Source organism: Ranitomeya imitator, chromosome 6 (assembly GCF_032444005.1).
Source record: "Ranitomeya imitator isolate aRanImi1 chromosome 6, aRanImi1.pri, whole genome shotgun sequence".
NCBI lineage: Eukaryota > Metazoa > Chordata > Amphibia > Anura > Dendrobatidae > Ranitomeya > Ranitomeya imitator.
This window is the reverse complement of record NC_091287.1, coordinates 201,781,357-201,805,052: the sequence shown is the minus strand read 5'-3', so window position 1 is coordinate 201,805,052 and position 23,696 is coordinate 201,781,357. Positions and strand designations below refer to the sequence as shown.

Here is a 23,696-nt window from a genome sequence, read left to right as displayed (position 1 = left end):
TGTGAGGGTAGTGTTGACCCATTTACCACGCGAATGGTCACAGGCTTGGCGAGCATCACCATGGGTATTGCGTGACGCTGGGCAAAAGAGGAAGACATAAAATTACTCTCTGCCCCAGAATCCACGCATAGCTCGACCATAAGAGTGGATGGGCCTATGGTAATTGTCCCCTTGAAGGACAACTTTGAGGCAAACGTCGCCGTGTCTAGTGTACCTCCTCCAACTGCCACTAAACGCTGACGTTTCCCCGACCGCTGAGGACCCTTGGATGCAAGATGTCCTGACTGCCGGTAAACATGACGGACCTTATGTGCACAGGCGGACTGAGACTTGGATCCCGCTCGTGTCACCTCTAAGGCCTCATGTGACTCGGACGCCTGGACTGGAGATTCCAAAGGTTTGGCGAAGGTGGGAGCCAGCCGAAACCTCTGCCTACACTGGGCTCGCTCCAACCTTCGCTCGTGAAAACGAAGGTCTATGCGAGTAGATATGGCTATGAGCTCCTCCAGTGTGGCGGGAATCTCCCTAGTGGCCAAAGCGTCTTTCACATGGTCAGCCAGCCCCCTCCAAAATACGGGAATGAGGGTTTTATCTGACCATTCCAACTCAGACGCTAATGTCCAGAAGAGAACAGCAAAATGGCTGACCATGGTTGAACCCTGAGTCAAAGCCAGCAGCTGGAGCGCTGTATCATGGGTGACTTGAGGTCCTAAAAAGACCTGTTTCAGAGAGTCCAGAAACCGAGGAACACTCCGCACCACATGATAGTTGCGCTCCCACAGCGGCGTAGCCCACTCCAACGCTCTGTCCGCAAGAGGGAGATTATGCACGCTCAAGAGACGCTAGCAGCCTGAACAGCTATTGCGGTAACATCCACCGCCGAGGTTGCACGCTCAAGAGACGCCAACCGGCCCTCCAGCAGCTGGATGTACCCCTGCAATCGCTGTTCATCCGCCGTTACTTAGCCAGATCCTGGTACTAGTATTCTGTTAGGGTTGGCGGAACGCACCAAATATATAGTTTATTAGATGGAATTGGTGCGTTCGCAACCCGGGTTCCACCGTGCAGGAAAGTACCTGCTGCTAAGTAAGACGGACTATATGGCGGTACTATAAGTATACATACAAGGGTTAACTTCACCCTGCGTGAAGGAAGCGATCCTGTTGCGTCACAGGACCGCGGTACCGCACATAGAGCGTGAGCAATAAGTCAGCGAACACAACCCCAACTAGGATTGAAGTCCGATTAGACCACTGCTGGCACAACACCGCAAATGGGTGTGTAAGGAAACTATCGAAATAGTAAATAAAGGCACGAGAGTGCGTGCGGTGCCGCACAAACGGACGCCGCTAACCACCCAGGCTTGGGTAAGGAAAGCGCACGGCGCCGTACAGGCGGTCACAGCAACTAGACGCTGTTATGTGTGTTTTGTGCTGATGGCTAGTCGGGCGCTAGATAGCTACCATCATCCGCAAACAGTCAACAACACTAGGGAGGGATATTTAGGAGCTTTCATCCTTCGACATACATCCATCTACACACACACATATTTTCAAGACAATACTAGCGCATGGCCGTGCGGTCATGCACAGTTTATATAGTTGCAGCACAGGAAGCTGCTACTGAAGTTTTTGCCCTTTCAGGACCTTCCAGAAGGACCAATGGAAAGTGCTGCAGTACCTGAGCATGTTTTGCCCTTTCAGGACCTTCCAGGAGGACCAATGGAATGTACTGCAGCACCTGAGCATGTGAGCGAACATGTGGCCCTCGACCTCCAATGGGAGACCCTGCCCTGGGCATGCTCAGTGTGAGTAAACAAGGACTTAGTCCCAGAGAGGCTCGCTCGCCGCAGATCAGTGCAGGGTACCATAGGAAAGCCAGAAAAGGCAATAGTGACCCTATGCACCGAATCAGCCTCAGCGAGACGCTGGGAGCGACATCTCCGCTGAGCAGAGCCCACTGCGGCCGATACCGAATGGGAGACCGCAGCAGACACGGATCGAGATTCCCCCTGAGCAGCAGAGGAAACTCGACTCCTAACACTGGGATTGCTTTATCACGAACCTAATTCAGTGGATCAGGCAAAGAAAATCTTGCTGGCTCTGTGTCAGGGTCAGGATGAAGCGGAGATATATTGTCAGAAATTTAGAAAGTGGTCGGTGCTCACTCAGTGGAATGAGAGTGCCCTGGGAGCAATCTTCAGAAAGGGTCTCTCTGAAGCCCTTAAGGATGTCATGGTGGGATTTCCCATGCCTGTTGGTCTGAATGAGTCTATGTCTTTGGCCATTCAGATCGATCGACGCTTGCGTGAGCGTAAAGCTGTGCACCATTTGGCGGTACTATCTGAGCATGGGCCTGAGCCTATGCAATGTGATAGGACTTTGACCAGAGCTGAACGGCAAGAGCACAGACGTCGGAATGGGCTGTGTTTTTACTGTGGTGATTCTACTCATGCTATCTCCGATTGTCCTAAGCGCACTAAGCGGTTCGCTAGGTCTGCCACCATTGGTACTGTACAGTCTAAATTTCTATTGTCCGTTACTCTGATTTGCTCTTTGTCATCCTATTCTGTTATGGTATTTGTGGATTCAGGCGCTGCCCTGAATTTGATGGACTTGGAGTATGCTAGGCGCTGTGGTTTTTTCTTGGAGCCCTTGCAGTATCCTATTCCATTGAGAGGAATTGATGCTACGCCTTTGGCCAAGAATAAGCCTCAGTACTGGACCCAATTGACCATGTGCATGGCTCCTGCACATCAGGAGGATATCCGCTTTTTGGTGTTGCATAATCTGCATGATGTGGTCGTTTTGGGGTTACCATGGCTACAGGTTCATAATCCAGTATTGGACTGGAAATCTATGTCTGTGTCCAGCTGGGGTTGCCAGGGGGTACATGGTGATGTTCCATTTTTGTCTATTTCGTCTTCCACTCCTTCTGAAGTTCCGGAGTTTTTGTCGGATTATCGGGATGTATTTGATGAGCCCAAAGCCTGTGCCCTACCTCCTCATAGGGATTGCGATTGTGCAATTAATTTGATTCCTGGTAGTAAGTTTCCTAAGGGCCGACTGTTCAATTTATCTGTGCCAGAACATGCCGCTATGCGGAGTTATATAAAGGAATCCTTGGAGCAAGGCCATATTCGCCCGTCGTCATCACCGTTAGGAGCAGGGTTCTTTTTTGTGGCCAAGAAGGATGGTTCTTTGAGACCTTGTATTGATTACCGCCTTCTTAATAAAATTACAGTCAAATTTCAGTATCCTTTGCCGTTGCTGTCTGATTTGTTTGCTCGTATTAAAGGGGCTAGTTGGTTCACCAAGATAGATCTTCGAGGGGCGTATAATCTTGTGCGTATTAAACGGGGCGATGAATGGAAAACAGCATTTAATACGCCCGAGGGCCATTTTGAGTACCTGGTTATGCCATTCGGGCTTTCCAATGCTCCATCAGTATTTCAGTCCTTTATGCATGACATCTTCCGAGAGTACCTGGATAAATTCCTGATTGTGTATTTGGATGATATTTTGGTCTTTTCGGATGATTGGGAGTCTCATGTGAAGCAGGTCAGAATGGTGTTCCAGGTCCTTCGTGCGAATTCCTTGTTTGTGAAGGGGTCAAAGTGTCTCTTTGGAGTTCAGAAGGTTTCATTTTTGGGGTTCATTTTTTCTCCGTCTACTATCGAGATGGACCCTGTTAAAGTCCAGGCCATTTACGATTGGACTCAGCCGACATCTGTGAAGAGCCTGCAAAAGTTCCTGGGCTTTGCTAATTTTTATCGTCGCTTCATCGCTAATTTTTCTAGTGTTGCTAAACCGTTGACTGATTTGACCAAGAAGGGTGCTGATGTGGTCAATTGGTCTTCTGCGGCTGTGGAAGCTTTTCAGGAATTGAAGCGTCGTTTTTCTTCTGCCCCTGTGTTGTGCCAGCCAGATGTTTCGCTCCCGTTTCAGGTTGAGGTTGATGCTTCTGAGATTGGAGCAGGGGCTGTTTTGTCGCAAAGAAGCTCTGGTGGCTCGGTGATGAAGCCATGTGCTTTCTTTTCTAGAAAGTTTTCGCCTGCTGAGCGCAATTATGATGTTGGTAATCGAGAGTTGTTGGCCATGAAGTGGGCATTCGAGGAGTGGCATCATTGGCTTGAAGGAGCCAAGCATCGCATGGTGGTCTTGACTGATCACAAGAATTTGACTTATCTTGAGTCTGCCAAACGGTTGAATCCGAGACAGGCTCGATGGTCGTTATTTTTTTCCCGTTTTGATTTTGTGGTTTCGTACCTTCCGGGCTCTAAGAATGTGAAGGCTGATGCCCTGTCAAGGAGTTTTGTGCCTGACTCTCCGGGTGTTCCTGAGCCGGTGGGTATTCTCAAAGAGGGGGTAATTTTGTCTGCCATCTCCCCTGATTTGCGGCGGGTGCTGCAAAAGTTTCAGGCTGATAGACCTGACCGTTGGCCAGCGGAGAAACTGTTTGTTCCTGATAAATGGACTAGTAGAGTTATCTCTGAGGTTCATTGTTTGGTGTTGGCTGGGCATCCTGGAATCTTTGGTACCAGAGATTTTGTGGCTAGATCCTTTTGGTGGCCGTCTTTGTCACGGGATGTGCGTTCTTTTGTGCAGTCCTGTGGGACTTGTGCTCGGGCTAAGCCCTGCTGTTCTCGTGCCAGTGGGTTGCTTTTGCCCTTGCCGGTCCCGAAGAGGCCCTGGACGCATATTTCTATGGATTTTATTTCGGATCTCCCCGTCTCTCAAAAGATGTCGGTCATTTGGGTGGTTTGTGATCGCTTTTCTAAGATGGTCCATTTGGTACCCTTGTCTAAATTGCCTTCCTCCTCTGATTTGGTGCCATTGTTTTTCCAGCATGTGGTTCGTTTACATGGTATCCCGGAGAACATCGTTTCGGACAGAGGTTCCCAGTTTGTTTCGAGGTTTTTATCGATCCTTTTGTGCTAGGATGGGCATTGATTTGTCTTTTTCCTCGGCTTTCCATCCTCAGACAAATGGCCAAACCGAACGAACTAATCAGACTTTGGAAACATATCTGAGATGCTTTGCTTCTGCGGATCAGGATGATTGGGTGTCCTTTTTGCCGTTGGCTGAGTTCGCCCTTAATAATCGGGCCAGCTCGGCTACTTTGGTTTCGCCGTTTTTCTGCAATTCTGGTTTCCATCCTCGTTTCTCTTCAGGGCAGGTTAAGTCTTCGGACTGTCCTGGTGTAGATACTGTGGTGGATAGGTTGCAGCAGATTTGGACTCATGTGGTGGACAATTTGACATTGTCCCAGGAGAAGGCTCAACGTTTCGCTAACCGGCGGTGCTGTGTGGGTCCCCGACTTTGTGTTGGGGATTTGGTTTGGTTGTCGTCTCGTTATGTTCCTATGAAGGTTTCCTCTCCTAATTTTATGCCTTGTTTCATTGGTCCGTATAAGATTTCTGAGGTTATCAATCCTGTGTCATTTCGTTTGGCCCTTCCAGCTTCTTTTGCCATCCATAATGTGTTCCATAGGTCGTTGTTGCGGAGATACGTGGCACCTGTGGTTCCATCCGTTGATCCTCCTGCCCCGGTGTTGGTTGAGGGGGAGTTGGAGTATGTGGTGGAGAAGATTTTGGATTCTCGTATTTCGAGACGGAAACTCCAGTACCTGGTCAAGTGGAAGGGTTATGGTCAGGAGGATAATTCCTGGGTTTTTGCCTCTGATGTTCATGCGGCCGATCTGGTTCGTGCCATTCATTTGGCTCATCCTGGTCGGCCTGGGGGCTCTGGTGAGGGTTCGGTGACCCCTCCTCAAGGGGGGGGTACTGTTGTGAATTCCGTTGTCGAGCTCCCTCCTGTGGTCATGAATGGTACTTCGGCTGGTTCTGTCCATGGACTTCCTCTGGTGGCTGTGGGTGTTTCTGAGTTTCCTTCCACAGGTGACGAGGCTAATTCGTTAGTGGGCTGCTCTATTTAACTCCACTTAGATCTTAGCCCCATGCCAGCTGACAATGTTGTACTATTGGTCTAGTTCGCTCCTGGATCGTTCTGGTTACCTGTTTACTCCAGCAGAAGCTAAGTTCCTCTTTGCTATTTTCTTGTTTGCTATTTTTTCTGTCCAGCTTGCTATTGTGAATATTGCCTTGCTTGCTGGAAGCTCTGGGACGCAGAGGGGCGCCTCCGCATTGTGAGTTGGTGCGGAAGGTTTTTTTCCCTGCACTCTCTGCGTGGCTTTTTGTAGGTTTTTGTGTTGACCGCAAAGTGACCTTTCCTATCCTCTGTCTGTTTAGTAAGTCGGGCCTCTCTTTGCTAAATCTATTTCATCTCTGTGTTTGTGATTTCATCTTAACTCACAGTCAATATATGTGGGGGGCTGCCTTTTCCTTTGGGGAATTTCTCTGAGGCTAGGTAGGCTTTATTTTCCTATCTTTAGGGCTAGCTAGTTCTGAGGCTGTGATGAGTTGCATAGGGAGCGTTAGGAGCAATCCACGGCTATTTCTAGTGTGTGTGATAGGATTAGGGATTGCGGTCAGCAGAGTTTCCACTTCTCAGAGCTTGTCCTGTGTTTTTGTAGCTATCAGGTCTTTCCGGGTGCTCTTAACCATCAGGTCCATTATTGTCCTAACCACCAGGTCATAACAGTTTTCCATGGTTGCAGCTACATAATTCGGTGTTAGATTGGAAATCCATGTCTGTGACTAGTTGGGGTTGTCAGGGGGTTCATGATCAGGTTCCTTTGATGTCAATTTCCTCTTCCCCCTCTTCTGAAATTCCTGAGTTTTTGTCTGACTTCCAGAATGTATGCGATGAGCCCAAATCCAGTTCCCTTCCACCGCATAGGGACTGTGATTGTGCTATTGACTTGATTCCAGGTTGTAAGTTCCCTAAGGGCCGACTTTTCAACCTGTCTGTGCCTGAACATACCGCCATGCGGAGCTATATTAAGGAGTCTTTGGAAAAAGGGCATATTTGGCCATCTTCTTCACCGTTGGGAGCGGGGTTCTTTTTTGTTGCAAAGAAGGATGGCTCCTTGAGACCCTGTATTGATTATCGCCTCTTGAATAAGATCACGGTCAAATTTCAATACCCCTTGCCTTTGCTTACTGATTTGTTTGCCAGGATTGAGGGGGCTAGCTGGTTTACTAAGATTGACCTTCGAGGGGCATATAATCTTAAGGTACCTTCACACTGAGCAATTTTACAACAAGAACGACAACGATCCGTGAGGTTGCAGCGTCCTGGATAGCGATCTCGTTGTGTTTGACACGCAGCAGCGATCTGGATCCTGCTGTGACATCGCTGGTCGTAGCTGAAAGTCCAGAACTTTATTTGGTTGTCAGGTTAGCGTGATTCGTCATGTTTGACAGCAAAAGCAATGATGCCTGCAATGTTTTTTCACAGAGCTAAAAACCAGCGAGAACGATAAGTACGTCACTGGATCGCTCCTGCATCGTTCTGGAGTTGCTGTGTTTGACATCGACCTAACAGCGACGCTCCAGCGATCTAGTTTAGGTCAGATTGTTGTCTATATCGCTGGAGCATCGCTAAATGTGACGGTACGTATTCGTATCAAGCAGGGTGACGAATGGAAAACTGCATTTAATACGCCCGAAGGCCATTTTGAATACCTTGTGATGCCATTCGGACTCTCTAATGCCGCATCCGTGTTCCAATCCTTCATGCATGATATCTTTCGGAGTTATCTTGATAAATTCATGGTTGTATATTTGGATGATATTTTGATTTTTTCCAATGATTGGGAGTCTCATGTGAAACAGGTCAGGATGGTATTTCAGATCCTCCGTAATAATGCTTTATTTGTGAAGGGGTCAAAGTGCCTCTTTGGAGTGCAGAAGGTTTCTTTTTTTGGGTTTCATTTTTTCTCCCTCATCTATAGAAATGGATCCGGTTAAGGTTCAGGCCATTCATGATTGGATTCAGCCCACATCTGTGAAGAGCCTTCAGAAATTCTTGGGCTTTGCTAATTTTTATCGTCGTTTCATTGCCAACTTCTCCAGTGTGGTTAAACCTCTAACCGATTTGACCAAGAAAGGCGCTGATGTGACGAATTGGTCCTCCGCGGCTGTTTCTGCTTTTCAGGAGCTTAAACGCCGATTTACTTCTGCCCCAGTGTTGCGTCAGCCAGATGTTTCTCTTCCATTTCAGGTTGAGGTTGACGCGTCTGAGATTGGGGCAGGGGCCGTTTTGTCTCAGAGGAATTCTGATGGTTCCTTGATGAAACCGTGTGCCTTCTTTTCTCGGAAGTTTTCGCCTGCGGAACGCAATTATGATGTCGGCAATCGGGAGTTGTTTGCTATGAAGTGGGCATTTGAGGAGTGGCGACATTGGCTTGAGGGGGCCAAGCACCGTATTGTGGTCCTGACCGATCATAAGAATCTGATTTACCTCGAGTCTGCCAAAGGCTGAATCCTAGACAGGCTCGATGGTCCCTGTTTTTCTCCCGTTTTGATTTTGTGGTCTCGTACATTCCTGGTACTAAGAATGTTAAGGCGGATGCCCTCTCTGGGAGTTTTTTTCCTGATTCCCCTGGGGTTCTTGAGCCGGTCAGCATTTTGAAGGAAGGGGTGATTCTTTCTGCCATCTCCCCTGATTTGCGACGGGTTCTTCAGGAATTTCAGGCTGATAAGCCTGACCGCTGTCCTGTAGGGAAACTGTGTGTTCCTGATAGATGGACTAGTAAAGTGATTTCTGAGGTTCATTGTTCTGTGTTGGCTGGCCATCCTGGGATTTTTGATACCAGAGATTTGGTTAGTAGGTCCTTTTGGTGGCCTTCTTTGTCGCGGGATGTGCGTTCTTTTGTGCAGTCCTGTGGGATTTGTGCGCGGGCTAAGCCTTGCTGTTCCCGCGCTAGTGGGTTGCTTCTGCCTTTGCCGGTCCCTGAGAGACCTTGGACGCATATTTCTATGGATTTTATTTCCGATCTTCCTGTTTCCCAAAGAATGTCGGTTATCTGGGTTGTCTGTGACCGATTTTCTAAGATGATTCATTTGGTGCCTTTGCCTAAATTGCCTTCTTCTTCTGATTTGGTTCCGTTGTTTTTTCAGCATGTGGTACGTTTGCATGGTATTCCAGAGAATATTGTGTCCGACAGAGGTTCCCAGTTTGTTTCTAGGTTTTGGCGGGCCTTTTTTGCCAAGCTGGGCATTGATTTGTCTTTTTCTTCTGCATTTCATCCTCAGACAAATGGCCAGACTGGGCGAACTAATCAGACCTTGGAGACCTATTTGAGATGCTTTGTGTCTGCTGATCAGGATGATTGGGTGTTTTTTTTGCCATTGGCCGAGTTTGCCCTTAATAATCGGGCTAGTTCGGCTACTTTGGTTTTGCCTTTTTTTTTGTAATTTTGGTTTTCATCCTCGTTTTTCTTCTGGGCAGGTTGAGCCTTCTGACCTTCCTGGTGTGGATTCTGTGGTCGAAAGGTTGCAGAAGATTTGGGCTTATGTGGTGGACAATTTGGTGCTGTCTCAGGAGGAAGCTCAGCATTTTGCTAATTGTCGTCGGTGTGTTGGTTCCCGGCTTCGGGTTGGTGATCTGGTTTGGTTATCTTCCCGGCATGTTCCTATGAAGGTTTCTTCCCCTAAGTTTAAGCCTCGATTTATTGGTCCTTATAGGATTTCTGAGATTATTAATCCGGTGTCCTTTCGCTTATAGATCTTTGTTGCGGAAATATGTGGAGCCCGTTGTTCCCTCTGTTGATCCTCTGGCCCCTGTATTGGTCGATGGGGAGTTGGAATATGTTGTTGAGAAGATTTTAGATTCTCATTTTTTGAGGCGGAAGCTTCAGTACCTTGTCAAGTGGAAGGGTTATGGCCAGGAGGATAATTCTTGGGTTTCTGCCTCTGATGTCCATGCCGTTGATTTGGTTCGTGCCTTTCATCGGGCTCAACCTGATCGGCCTGGGGGCTCTGGTGAGGGTTCGGTGACCCCTCCTCAAGGGGGGGTACTGTTGTGAATTCAGCTTTTGGGCTCCCTCCGGTGGTTGTAGAGGGTAATGCAGTTGTGCCGCGACTGCAGGAGTAGACAGGTGTATCTACTAATTGCAAAACTGACTGGGGTATATAGCTTTGCAGGATCCTTTAGTCAGTGCCAGTTGTCCATTGTTTTTGAAGGATTCACTTCCCTGCTGGTCTCTCCAGTTTGCTGTGCTTTTCTACAAAGATAAGTCCTGGCTTTGTTTTTGCTGTCCACCTGCTGTGGACCTTATAGTTCTGTGCATTTTCATGTTTTCGTCTTGTCCAGCTTAGTCTGTGAAGGATTTTTTGCAGCCTAGCTATTTCTCTGGAGATGCAGATATACCCCCCATGTCTTTAGTCAGATGTGGTGATTCGTATTATCTGTGGTGGATATTTTCTAGTGTTTTTATACTGACCTCATAGTACTCTGTTCTATTCTTTCTTTTTAGCTAGTATGGCCTCCTATGCTAAAATCTGATTTCATATCTGCGTATGTTATTTCCCTCTCCTCTCACAGTCAATATTTGTGGGGGGCTATCTATCCTTTGGGGGATTTTCTCTGAGGCAAGATAGGTTTCTTGTTTCTGTCTTTAGGGGTAGTTAGATCTTAGGCTGTGCCGAGGGGTCTAGGGAGTGTTAGGTACCCCCCCCCACGGCTACTTCTAGTTGCGCTGCTAGGTTCAGGGTTTGCGGTCAGTACAGGGACCACCTTCTCCAGAGTCCATCTCATGCTGCTCCTAGGCCACCCGATCATAACAGATCACCTCAGGAGCACGTGCAGCTGAAGATAGGAAAATCTTTAATGCAAAAAGAAAGCGCGCTGTACGCAAGGCACAAGTAGAATCTGGTGTACTGACCACATCTGCTTCCTTATGTCAAGTATGTGGGTGAACCTTTAGGGCCCGGATTGGACTCATCAGCCACCTTCAGACCCATAACTACTAATTCTCTTCCAACCCTGAAGTCATGGTCATCTTCGAAAACGAAGGACGAACATCGGTGGTAATATGTGGTCTAGTCATAGTGTTGCGGTATTTATCCCTTGTATGTGCTATTTGGTCCTTGTATGTGATATTATTCGATCACTGTGGTGGTAGCAATTTTCAAATCAAATCTTTGGCTTGCCACCAAATTGCACTACTGGTTTATTTTTTTGTTTTCTTGTTTTTATAGCTTTTATGCAGCATTTTTGCATGTCACTTATTGGTGTCAGTCATCAGCAATACAAATCGACAGTGAATTCAAAACAATGGGACAACGAATACTGATGTGTTGCTATGCTGCAACCCATTTTGCACTTTTACAAATGTTCTACGTTAATACTTTCTATTAGACCTAATGTATGTCATTCTCTGTGGGTGGCTGAGGAGGACCACTGAGTAAGTTCAAAAGATGAAGTAAGGGACAGAAGTTTGAATGGCTGCTGACTGGTGGGTGTCAATGGGGAGGTTGAAGTCACCCATGATGATGGTGGGAATGCCAGCAGACAGAAAGTGAAGGAGCCAGGTGGAGAATTGGTCAATAAAGGCAGTTGTCGGGCCCAGAAGTCCATATATGACGTCCATTTGGAGGCTGGAGGGAAAGTAGATGCAGACAGAGTGTGTTAGGTCTCGAGTTCCCACTTCTGCACAGGGGGAATCTCGGGCCGTCTCCGCTGCGGTCTCCCGTTCCTATCCAGCCGCAGTGGAGTCTGCTCAGCAGGGACGTCGGTCCCAGCGTCTTGCTCGGTCTCGCTCTGTACAGAGAGTTACTGCTGCTTCTTCAGCTCCTGCCATTAAAGTCAGTGCTGGTCAGCAGCGAGCGGACTTCTCTGGGACTAAGTCCTTATTTGCGCACACTGAGCATGCCCAGGGCAAGATCTCCCGTTGGAGATCGAGGGTCATGTGCTCAGGCTCGGCAGCGCATTCCATTGGTCCTCTTGGCAGGTCTTTGAAGGGCAAAGTTTCTGTGGCCACTTCCTGTCCTGCAACTATATAAACTGCGCATGACCGCACGGCCATGCGCTAGTGCACAATTATTATGTGTGTGTGTAGATGGATGTATGTCGATGGATGAAAGCTCCTAAGTATCCCTCCCTAGAGTTGTTGATTGCTCGCGGATGATGGTAGCTCTCTAGCGCCCGACTATCCATCTGTATGTTACACACATCACAGCGTCCTATAGCTGTGCCTGTCAGTACGGCGCCGTGCGCTTGCCTTGCGCTTTCCATACCCAAGCCTGGGTGGTTAGTGGCGTCCGTCAGTGCGGCATCGCACGCACTCTTGTGCTCATATATTACTAATAAGGTTCATTACACACCCAGTTGCGGTGTTGTGCCAGCAAGGGTTTAATCGGACTTCAATCCCTTTCGGGGTTAAGTTCGCTGACTACTTGCTCGCGCTCTATGTGCGGTACCGCGGTCCTGTGACTTAACAGGATTGCTTTCTTCACTTTGGGTGAGGTTTAACCCACGTGTTTATACTTTTAAGTACCGCCATATAGTCTGTCATTCACTAGCAGCGGGTTTCGCCTGCACGGTGGACCCCGGACTGCGAACGCACCACCAGTCCTAACATTACACTAGCGCCAGGGTCTGGCTAGTGATGACAGACAAACAGCAATCCTTCCGGTATAACCAGCAGCTGGAGGGTAGGTTGGCGGCTCTCGAGAGCGCAACCTCAGCTGTGGATGTTACCGCAGTTGCTGTACAGGCTGCCAGCGTGGCTGCAGCAACTTTGTCCATTGCCACCCCTGTTCCGACATTTTCTCGCCTCCCGCTGCCAGAAAAAATTTCTGCTGATAGCAAATTTTGTAGGGGATTTGTGAGTCAGTGCTCTATTCATCTTGAGCTCCTGGCTGCATGCTTCCCCACAGAGCGGGCTAAGGTGGGATTTATTGTATCTCTATTGTCGGACAGGGCGTTGGAATGGGCTACGCCGCTGTGGGAGCGTGGCGATCATGTGGTGCAGAGTGCTCCGCTGTTTTTGAGCACTCTGAAACAGGTCTTTTTAGGACCTCAAGTCACCCATGATACTGCACTCCATCTGCTGGCATTAACTCAGGGTGAGTCCTTGGTCAGTCATTTTGCCGTCCAATTCCGCACTTTAGCATCTGAGCTGGAATGGTTGGATAAAGCTCTTATCCCCATATTTTGGAGGGGCTTGGCTGACCACGTAAAGGATGCTCTGGCCACTAGGGAGATTCCTACCACACTGGAGGAGTTAATAACAGTCTCCACTCGAATTGATCTCCGTTTTAACGAGCGGAGGTTAGAGCGAGCCCAGTGTAGGCAGAGGTTTCGGCTGGCTCCTACTTTCGCCAAACCTCTGGAATCTCCGGTCCTGGTTCCTGAGTCACATGAGGCCAGAGAAGTGTCACAAGCGGGATCTATGTCCCGGACTGCTTGTGCACTCAGGGTCTGTCATGTTTGCCAGCAGTCAGGACATCTAGCCACCAGATGTCCTCAGCGGTCGAGGAAACGTCAGCGTCTAGTGGTCGTAGGTGGAGGTACACTAGACACGGCGACGTTTGCCTCTAAATTGTCCTTTAAGGGGACAATTACTATAGGCTCATTCTCCCACTCGGTAGAGCTCTGCGTGGATTCTGGGGCGGAGGGCAATTTTATGTCTTCTGCCTTCGCCCAACGTCACGCAATACCCCTGGTTATGCTAGCTCAACCTGTAACGGTACGAGTGGTGAATGGGTCGACACTGCCCTCACAGATAACACACCAGACCATCCCGTTTACTCTGTCCATGTCGCCATCTCATCAGGAGATTATTTCTCTGCTCGTCATTCCAGAGGGAATTGATGAGGTCCTGTTGGGAATACCTTGGCTACGGTACCACTCTCCTCATATCGAGTGGTCCTCAGGCAGAATTCTGGGATGGGGTGAATCTTGTGGGGGTAGGTGTCAGAGGGAGTGCATTCAGGTTGCTACAACAGAGGTACCCGCAGATCTATCCTCTCTCCCCAAGCAGTATTGGTCTTATGCAGACGTGTTCTCCAAAAAGGCGGCGGAGACCCTTCCGCCCCATCGCCCCTATGACTGTCCTATTGACCTCTTGCCTGGTGCTGAGCCTCCCCGGGGTAGAGTCTATCCGCTATCTCTCCCGGAGATGGAGGCAATGTCACAGTACATCCAGGAAAATCTGGCAAGAGGGTTCATCAGGAAGTCAGTGTCACCTGCTGGGGCAGGATTCTTCTTCGTGCAGAAGAAGAATTGGGAATTGCGTCCATGCATAGACTACAGGGGTCTTAACGCCATCACCGTTAAGAATAAGTACCCTTTGCCTCTGATATCCGAGCTATTCGATAGGCTTCGGGGAGCAAGGGTATTTACTAAATTAGATCTGCGGGGTGCTTACAACCTGATTCGCATCCGTGAGGGGGACGAGTGGAAGACGGCGTTTAACACAAGGGATGGGCACTATGAATATCTGGTGATGCCCTTCGGGCTCTGTAATGCCCCAGCCGTTTTCCAAGACTTTGTGAACGATATCTTCCGGGATATGCTTTCCACCTCGGTCGTAGTCTATCTGGATGATATTCTCATCTACTCTCCAGATATTGACTCCCACCGGAGAGATGTTAGCAAAGTCTTCGACCTCCTACGGGCAAACTCCCTCTATGCCAAGTTGGAGATGTGTATGTTTGAGCAGGAGTCCTTACCTTTCCTAGGCTACATCATCTCAGCCCAGGGATTGGCTATGGATCCTGCCAAACTACAGGCTGTGATGGACTGGCAGGAACCCCATTCTCTTAAAGCGGTGCAGCGCTTTATGGGATTCATCAATTATTATCGCCAGTTCATCCCGCACTTCTCAACTTTGGTAGCTCCCTTGGTTGCCCTCACCAAAAAGGGGGCGAATCCCAAATTGTGGTCTGAGGAGGTCTCCAAGGCCTTTATCTCTATATAGTCACACTTCGCTAGCGCTCCCATTCTACATCGCCCCGATGTTGATAAGCCATTTATCATGGAGGTGGATGCCTCTTCTGTTGGTGCTGGAGCAGTCCTGTTCCAAAAGGATGCTCAAGGTCGGAAGCATCCATGCTTCTTTTTCTCCAAGACCTTCGCACCAGCAGAGAGGAATTATTCCATCGGGGACAGGGAGTTGCTAGCCATGAAATTGGCTTTCTCGGAGTGGAGACATCTCTTGGAGGGAGCACGTTTTCCCTTCCAAGTCTTCACAGACCATAAAAATTTGGTGTACCTGCAGACAGCTCAGCGGTTGAATTCTCGCCAGGCCAGATGGTCCTTGTTCTTCTCCCGGTTTCATTTCACCCTGCATTTCCTTTCTGGGGAGAAGAACATTCGGGCCGACGCTCTCTCTCGCTCCATTGTGTCATCTGCGGAGGAGGAGGAGGAGCCTCGGCTTATTGTCCCCACCGAGAGCTTGAGAACTGTGGCTCCGGTTTCGCTGGAGTCTGTGCCCCCGGGCAAGACTTTTGTTCCATCCAGTTTGCGTCCTGAGGTTCTTTCTTGGGCGCACTCGTCCAGGGTGGGTGGACATTTTGGTACTAAAAGGACATCTGAGTTACTGGCGAGGACATACTGGTGGCCGCATATGGCTCGTGATGTCGCGGAGTATGTTCGGGCGTGTGTCTCTTGCGCCAGGAACAAGACTCCTCGGCAACGGCCAGCTGGTTTGCTTTATCCTCTGCCCGTGGCGGACAGGCCCTGGGAGATGGTCGGGATGGACTTTGTGGTGGGCTTGCTTAAGTCTCGCAACTGCACCATTATCTGGGTGATCACCGACCATTTTTCCAAAATGGTGCATTTGGTGCCTCTTCAACGGCTACCATCTGCACGGGCGTTGGCTGTCTTGTTTATCAAGCATATCTTTCGCCTACACGGTATGCCAGACAAAATTGTTAGTGACCGGGGTCCCCAGTTTGCGTCTCGATTCTGGAGAGAGCTTTGTCGTCTACTCAGTATTGAGTTAAATCTCTCTTCGGCATATCATCCAGAGACGAATGGGTTGGTTGAAAGGGCCAACCAGACCTTGGTCACATATCTGCGACATTTTGTTTCTGCCAGGCAGGATGACTGGGCATCCTTGCTACCGTGGGCAGAGTTTGCACTTAACAATGCCGTAGCCGACTCCACCGGTCAGACTCCATTCCTCTTAAATTACGGCCAGCATCCGCGTGTTCCTGTGCCCATGCCTGTGTGTTCCGCTGACTCCAGGGTGGCAGACTGGGCTGTGGAGAGAATGAGGTCCTCCGCCGATGTTCATCGGCGCACCGCTCCGACCTTTGCCCCTGGTGACTTGGTGTGGCTCTCCGCCCGTAACATCAGGCTGCGAGTTGAGTCCACTAAGTTTGCTCCTCGCTACTTGGGTCCCTTCAAGGTTCTCGAACAGGTTATTCCCGTGGTCTACCGTCTGGCTCTTCCTCCACGCTTGGGTATTACCGACACCTTTCACGTGTCCCTCTTGAAACCCGTATACATGTCCCGGTTTTCTGAGTCATCTGCCGGGACATCGGGTTTGTCTACGGACGATTATGAGGTGAACGCTATTTTGGGGTGCAAGGTGGTATGCGGCAAAAAGTTCTATTTGGTGGATTGGAAGGGTTATGGCCCAGAGGACAGGTCATGGGAACCTGCTGAAAACATTCGGGCCCCACAGCTCATTGCTGCCTTCGAGCGTAGCGAGGCCCAAGGGGGGGCCCTAGGAGGGGGGGTAATGTTAGGTCTCGAGTTCCCACTTCTGCACAGGGGGAATCTCGGGCCGTCTCCGCTGTGGTCTCCCATTCCTATCCAGCCGCAGTTGAGTCTGCTCAGCAGGGACGTCGGTCCCAGCGTCTTGCTCGGTCTCGCTCTGTACAGAGAGTTACTGCTGCTTCTTCAGCTCCTGCCATTAAAGTCAGTGCTGGTCAGCAGCGAGCGGACTTCTCTGGGACTAAGTCCTTATTTGCGCACACTGAGCATGCCCAGGGCAAGATCTCCCGTTGGAGATCGAGGGTCATGTGCTCAGGCTCGGCAGCGCATTCCATTGGTCCTCTTGGCAGGTCTTTGAAGGGCAAAGTTTCTGTGGCCACTTCCTGTCCTGCAACTATATAAATTGCGCATGACCGCACGGCCATGCGCTAGTGCACAATTATTATGTGTGTGTGTAGATGGATGTATGTCGATGGATGAAAGCTCCTAAGTATCCCTCCCTAGAGTTGTTGATTGCTCGCGGATGATGGTAGCTCTCTAGCGCCCGACTATCCATCTGTATGTTACACACATCACAGCGTCCTATAGCTGTGCCTGCCAGTACGGCGCCGTGCGCTTGCCTTGCGCTTTTCATACCCAAGCCTGGGTGGTTAGTGGCGTCCGTCAGTGCGGCATCGCACGCACTCTTGTGCTCATATATTACTAATAAGGTTCATTACACACCCAGTTGCGGTGTTGTGCCAGCAAGGGTCTAATCGGACTTCAATCCCTTTCGGGGTTAAGTTCGCTGACTACTTGCTCGCGCTCTATGTGCGGTACCGCGGTCCTGTGACTTAACAGGATCGCTTTCTTCACGTTGGGTGAGGTTTAACCCACGTGTTTATACTTTTAAGTACCGCCATATAGTCTGTCATTCACTAGCAGCGGGTTTCGCCTGCACGGTGGACCCCGGACTGCGAACGCATCTATATCATCTTACTTGGTGCGTTCCGCCAGTCCTAACAGAGTGGACTTCAAAAGAGGGGAGGATAAGGAAGGGTAGAGGTGGAATTGGGTTAAAGGTACAGTTAGAAGAAAGGAGAAGGCGCACTCCTCTACCATATCTGTTGCCAGGACGAGGAGTGTGGGTGAAGTGGAGGCCGCTGTAACGTAGCGAAGCAGGGGAGGCTCTGTCAGAGCAGGGTGTCGATGAGGTGTGAAACATATAATCCCATAAAAACTCAAAACTTTAATGAAATATATTTGTTATACCCTCCCAGTGCAAATAATTATATCAAATATAGCATAAGTCTAAGCAATAACCTGACAAATCCCTGTGTTTGCCTGCTATCCCTTCCGGTCTGTCTTTTCATTGTGATACCTCACATCTATGGATTAGCTGGTTCCTTATCATGCCTCCTGATGAACTGTGTGGACGGGGAAACGTGTCAAGGCTGGAAGCGAAGTTTGGTATAACCCCGCTGCTTTGCTTTCTCTTTTAGATATCAATGTTCACTAATTGTGGATCCATGTGAACTATTGTGGACAATTGATGTTTTTTGTTTGAACCATGCTTGTTAAGCTTTTTTGTGGCCCCTTTGATTTTGTGTACATGTCTTGTTCAGCTGTGGAGAGACCATGATTTGTGTCTATTTTTTATGGGTCTCACAATATATGGTATTGTCTATTAATCCTATTTGATTACTTTTAGAAGGACAAGACTAGTACTATGTATCTGCTATATAAGGGTGTCATTTTACACAGTAACCTGTTTTTCTTAAATTGATAAGTACTATCCCTTCATTTCTTTTGATTGCTTATTGTTTTCAAAATGATAGTATATTAGGATTTATCAGGGCTAGTCTGGGACAATCGTCGCGGAGTCGGGGCGCCAAATAACCGTACCTAATAGGGTGCTAACCTCCACTGCTAAGAAGGTATAGCAGGCAAACTAAGGGATTTGTCAGGTTATTGCTATAACTTATGCTATATTTGATATAATTATTTGCACTGGGGGGGTATTTTTAACAAATATATTTTATTTAAGTTTGGAGTTTTTATGGGATTATATGTTTCACATTTTTCTTTCCTGGTTTTACTAGACATTTTTGCTACTATGTTTCAGTGAGGCCCAGGAAGGAAAGATTACGAGAGGTAAAAAGATCATGAATCACATGGAGTTTACTGCAGATGGAGCGGGCATTCCATAGTCATCTAGAGAGAGGGTGCACGGTTGTGGGCGTCAAAGGCATGGATTTGAGGTGGGCAAGATTTTGGGTGTTTATGTTGGGTTGGGAGCAATAGAAAGGGGTAATAATGGAAGGTATGAGCTGTGGGTGTCCAGGATTGGGAGATATGTCGCAAGCAGTGAGGAGAAGCAGAGAGAGAGAGAGAGAGAGAGCAGGTGGGAGAAGGAGAGTGGGCGGTTTATTTTGTGTTTTATTAGGAAAGATCTGAGGTTGAGGAGCAGGTCAGCAGAGGAGGTCAGGTGGGGAGGCAGGAGGGAAGGAGAGATTATTACTTGGCTTGAGGGTGCTGGGGTTTGGGGATAGCAAAGAAGAGTAATGGAGCCAAAAGTGTTAGAGCTTAAGTCAGCATGATGAGAGTAAATGTGGTGGAAAGGGAAAGAAGTTTAGTACATTTATTAACAGTGGTTAGTCTTACCTTCTGTTCAATTCTGGCTCATTTCTGGCATATTTCTGATGTTATCCTTCTAGAGCCATCCATCTAGAGACAGATCAAGGTCCAGACAGACATGCAGCTCTGAATTTATAACAGGCTAAATGCACATGAAATAGGCCAGGTGTGATCAGGAGGGAGGAGCAGTAGGAAGACTGGTCACAGACACAGGAGGGGATTAATTAGAAATCAGAAGCAAAAATACAAACAGGAAATAGTCAGATCCAAATGGACAGATATAGCCAACTGTGTGTTAGCATCAAATAATTATGGTGGGAAAACATGCAGGAAGGAAAAGAAAAAAAAAAAAAAGCAGTAATAGCAACCAGAGGACATACCAGGAATAGCAGACTGATACAGGGTGGGAAGGATCAGGAAAGTTGGGTGATGGTGATGGGATTGGGAATGTGAATACCAGTTTACTTAAAGGGCAATTCCCATCTTAATGGGTGTAATTTGAAAGTGCTTACATGGAGTGGTTATGACTTGGGGCAATGCTACATCCTCCTATTTAAATATTAGAGCCAGTCCTTTGCCTCGACTGATAATATGACTGCAGGTGTACTCCGACTCCTGGATCATGACTATCTGCAGCCGCTGCTTGATGGACCCGGGAGTGTGGTGAGTGAGCGGCTTCAGTGAGGAGAGGGCATTGAATTTTGCAGAATGCAGCCACACATCACAGTGCCCTCTCCTCCTCACTGAAGCTGCTCAATGTCCACACTGCTGGGTGTATGAAGCGGTGGCTCCAGATGAGCCAGACATTACAGCGTGCCCACACAGACACTTGGAACATACCGCTGACCTCCTCCAGTTTTGGTGCTCTTGTGCAGACACACCAACTGGTTATAGACAGTGCTCACTCTTAGTGCTGTCAATCAAGACAAGGAACTAGTTTTAATATGCAAATAGGAGGGCCTAATGGTGCGCCATGGCACAGGCCATGCCAAGGGGGCACTGAAGTATCCTCATTTGCTTATCAAATACAAGAAGATTTTTCTACAAATATTAAGTTAAACTGTACAGTATATGCTGGTATGGTTTTTAATCGCCTTACAACTGCTATATAAATGTTTCTGTAAGTTTAATTGCACTGTACCAATAAAATTACATCCTGCTGAATCCACATTGTACTTCACCAGGACTTTCCAACCAGCAGTGCCCATTGCTCAGCATGCTTTTTTGTCAAACAGGTAGCCACCACAGATGACAAAGTCCACTTGTAATGAGGCACATTATTCTACCTCATTACTACTAAAAAGTCTCAGTTACGGTCTCTAATTAAAGATTAAGTTATGATTCCCAATCTGTACACTAATTAACACTTTTGGGCATTTGGAGATCATGATGGCTACCCCTGGGTTGTGTGCAGGACCTGGGTCATATGACCATGAAGATGTCTTGATGCTGGCATCGCGGTCATACTCTTCAATCTTGTTGGCAGTGTGCTTGTGTATTAACAAGAATGCCTTGAGCGCCTGAGCAGGACCCAATTAACTCCCGTGGATTGCCACGATTCACAGATTGCTCAGTAGTTCTGTCATTGACAAACACAGTTTTCCATCACACAGACCCTTTTCGGTATGGAAACATGCACACAGGTTTTGCAATGTGGCATGTGTTCTGGTAAAATACTGCAGCACAAAATCAGAGTGATCTGTGGAATTACTGTCTCCAAGATTCCTGGATGAAAATCATTGCTAATATTGATCTTGATCTTACGGCTGGAATGGAGCAATGATCCATGTGGTCTGCACCAGAGTATATTATTCCAGCTTCTTCTAGCCCCAGTTTGTAGGAAAAAAAGTAAAAACAAATCAGAATTACCTATCAGTATCACACGTATTCCCCAAGGATGGAATTCACTGTCATTACAAGATGTTACAGCATGGGGGGGGAATCTTTTTTCTGCCAAGGGCCATTTGGATATTTATACCAACCTTTGGGGGCCGTTCAAACTCCACCCACAAAGTACATCCTGACTTTGGCACTGGTTTCAGGAAGTAATCTTTCATTGCATGCCCTTCGATGTTCAGTAGTGAACACTTGATGTGTGCTCACAGAGCAAGAAGAAATTAATGAGCTTGTGGCAATCAAAATACAGCTCCTTGCCCAAGAATGCGGTCCCTGAGAATCTGCTTGAGAGCATAATAAAAAGGTCATCGAGGGCCGTAAATGGCCCTGGGGCCTGAGGCTCCCCATCACTGTGTTACAGCAAAGCCACTGGGGCCGGATTTTCACAAAAATATTGCAACTTTTGGGATTTTAAACACAAGTTTGAATTAGACCAGACTTGGGGTGGGACGGGGTGTAACCATGCTCACCCATCCAATTCATTTAAAACACCAACGTTTTGTTCGCCAGAAATTCTACTCCAGTCTCTGGCTGGGCACGCAGAAGAACAGCCACCCAGAAGATGTGTCACAGGTATTAAGAGGCGGCCCCTTGAACTCCTGCAATACTGGCACAGTGTGACGGTGCGTTACACCAACCTGAAGGATTCGGCCCAACTGAGTATTTCTATTGTTGGTACCAATTTGTGTAAAGCAATGATAAAAGATAAAATGGAGCTACAATTTGTAAATCTGCACAATATGATACAGAAGAATATAAAACAACTAACCTTTCTGGAATAGAAACTTCAGATTCGATGTCTATTGACCAATCGTCTTCTGAATGTCTAAATTCATCTCTAAAAATGTCCTCAAACGCAGGAAAGTGCTGCCCACTGTGGACCTCTGTAGACAATGGTGCCGATGCGATAGACTCCAAGCAGAATAACTCATGTGGATTGTTCCTTTCATCGGTTTCTCTGAATTTGGATGTACTGGTAGGAAAAGAAGCAGGCTGTAAAGATCTAAGTATGAAATGGCTCCCTCATTGTGAGTCCTGTAACAATGAACGGGATTAAAACAGATTATATATATACAGGGGTTGGACAAAATAATGGAAACACCTAACGTTTTAGCATCATAATCTTCAAACGTGATTATTATTATTATTAATATTATTATTTATTGTTATAGCGCCATTTATTCCATGGCGCTTTACATGTGAGGAGGGGTATACACGCAAACATATGGTAATGTTTTGTAGTTGATTATTTGTGATATGTGCATGTAAATTAACTGTTTGTTTTGCATAATTGTAAGAACATTGATGAGAATCTGATACCAATGGCAGACCTCTCGGATTTTCAAAGAGGCCAAATAGTTGGCGCTCACATGGCGGGCGCTAGTGTAACATAAAGTGCCTGAATGCTTGGCGTGTCAAGAGGTAGTGTCTCCAAAGTAATGACTGCTTTTGAAAGAGAAGGAAAAACGTCGGCAACAAAGCACAGGTCCGGCCGAAAGTCAAAGTTGACTGAGAGAGACCGTAGGACTCTAAAGCGAATTGTGAGAGAGGATCGCAAGACCACAGCTCCGAAAATCAGTGCTGAGCTCAATGAACACCTACAGAACCTAGTTTCCACGAAATCTGTTGGTCGGGAGCTGCACAAATCTGGATTCCACGGAAAAGCTGCAATTAGAAAACCGCTGCTCTCAATGACAAATGTTTCCAAGCCTTTAGAGTGGTGTAGAAACTTCCAGAATTGGTCCCACGAGCAGTGGAAACGTGATATTCTCAGACGAATCATCGTTTACCCTATTTCCGACCACCGGCTGAGTGTACGTTTGGAGGTAGCGGAAAGAAGCATTGCATCCAGACTGCCTTCTCCCAACCGTAAAACATGGTGGAGGTTCTGTGATGTTCTGGGGTGCTGTTTCGTGGAGATCCGCTGGGCCAATGATATCCCTTCATGGAAGAATTAACAGCTGAGATTATTTAGGCATTTTGGGCGACCAAGTGCATCCAATGGTTCAAGCATTGTTCCCGGAGGGGAACGCCATCTTTCAGGATGATAATACACCAATTCATACAGCTAGAATCATTAAAGCATGTCATGAGGAACATTCTAATGAAGTTTAACATCTCATCTGGCCCCCACAATCCCCAGACCTCAACATTATTGAGCATTTATGGTCGATTTTAGAGATTCAAGTTAGACGTGGATATCCGCCGCCATCGTCGCTCAAAGAACTGGAGGGTGTTTTACCTGCCGACTGGGCTAAAATTCCTTTGGAAACAATTCACACCTTGTACGAATTCATACATCGGAGAGTTGAGGCTGTAATCGCCGCAAAAGGTGGACCCACACGATATTAAACTAAGTTTTGTTGATTGATGTTTCCAGGTGTTTCCATTATTTTGTCCAACCTCTGTATATATATATATATATATATATATATATATATATACTAGAGATAAGCAAATGTCTTTGAGGGACCTTAAATTTACCTCAAATTTAAAAAAAAATTTGGATTCACTTGATCCTGATTTTTTTTAGTGATTTCCTTTGTGCCGGTCGCCATTTTGCTTTATTACAGAGGATCAACAAATAGGTAAAAAACAATTGATAGA

At 47.6% G+C, this 23,696-nt stretch overlaps 1 protein-coding gene across 3 annotated transcripts in view; it reads right to left on the bottom strand.

Moving 5' to 3' along the window:
• Positions 1-23,696, bottom strand: part of LOC138642334 (protein Shroom4-like) — a 1,359,201-nt gene that overhangs the window by 93,155 nt on the left and 1,242,350 nt on the right. For all 3 annotated transcript variants that reach the window (XM_069730433.1, XM_069730435.1, XM_069730434.1), the window contains one exon: positions 21,859-22,062. In XM_069730433.1, the coding sequence (XP_069586534.1) occupies positions 21,859-22,062 (204 nt within the window). The remainder of the gene's footprint in view (positions 1-21,858; positions 22,063-23,696) is intronic.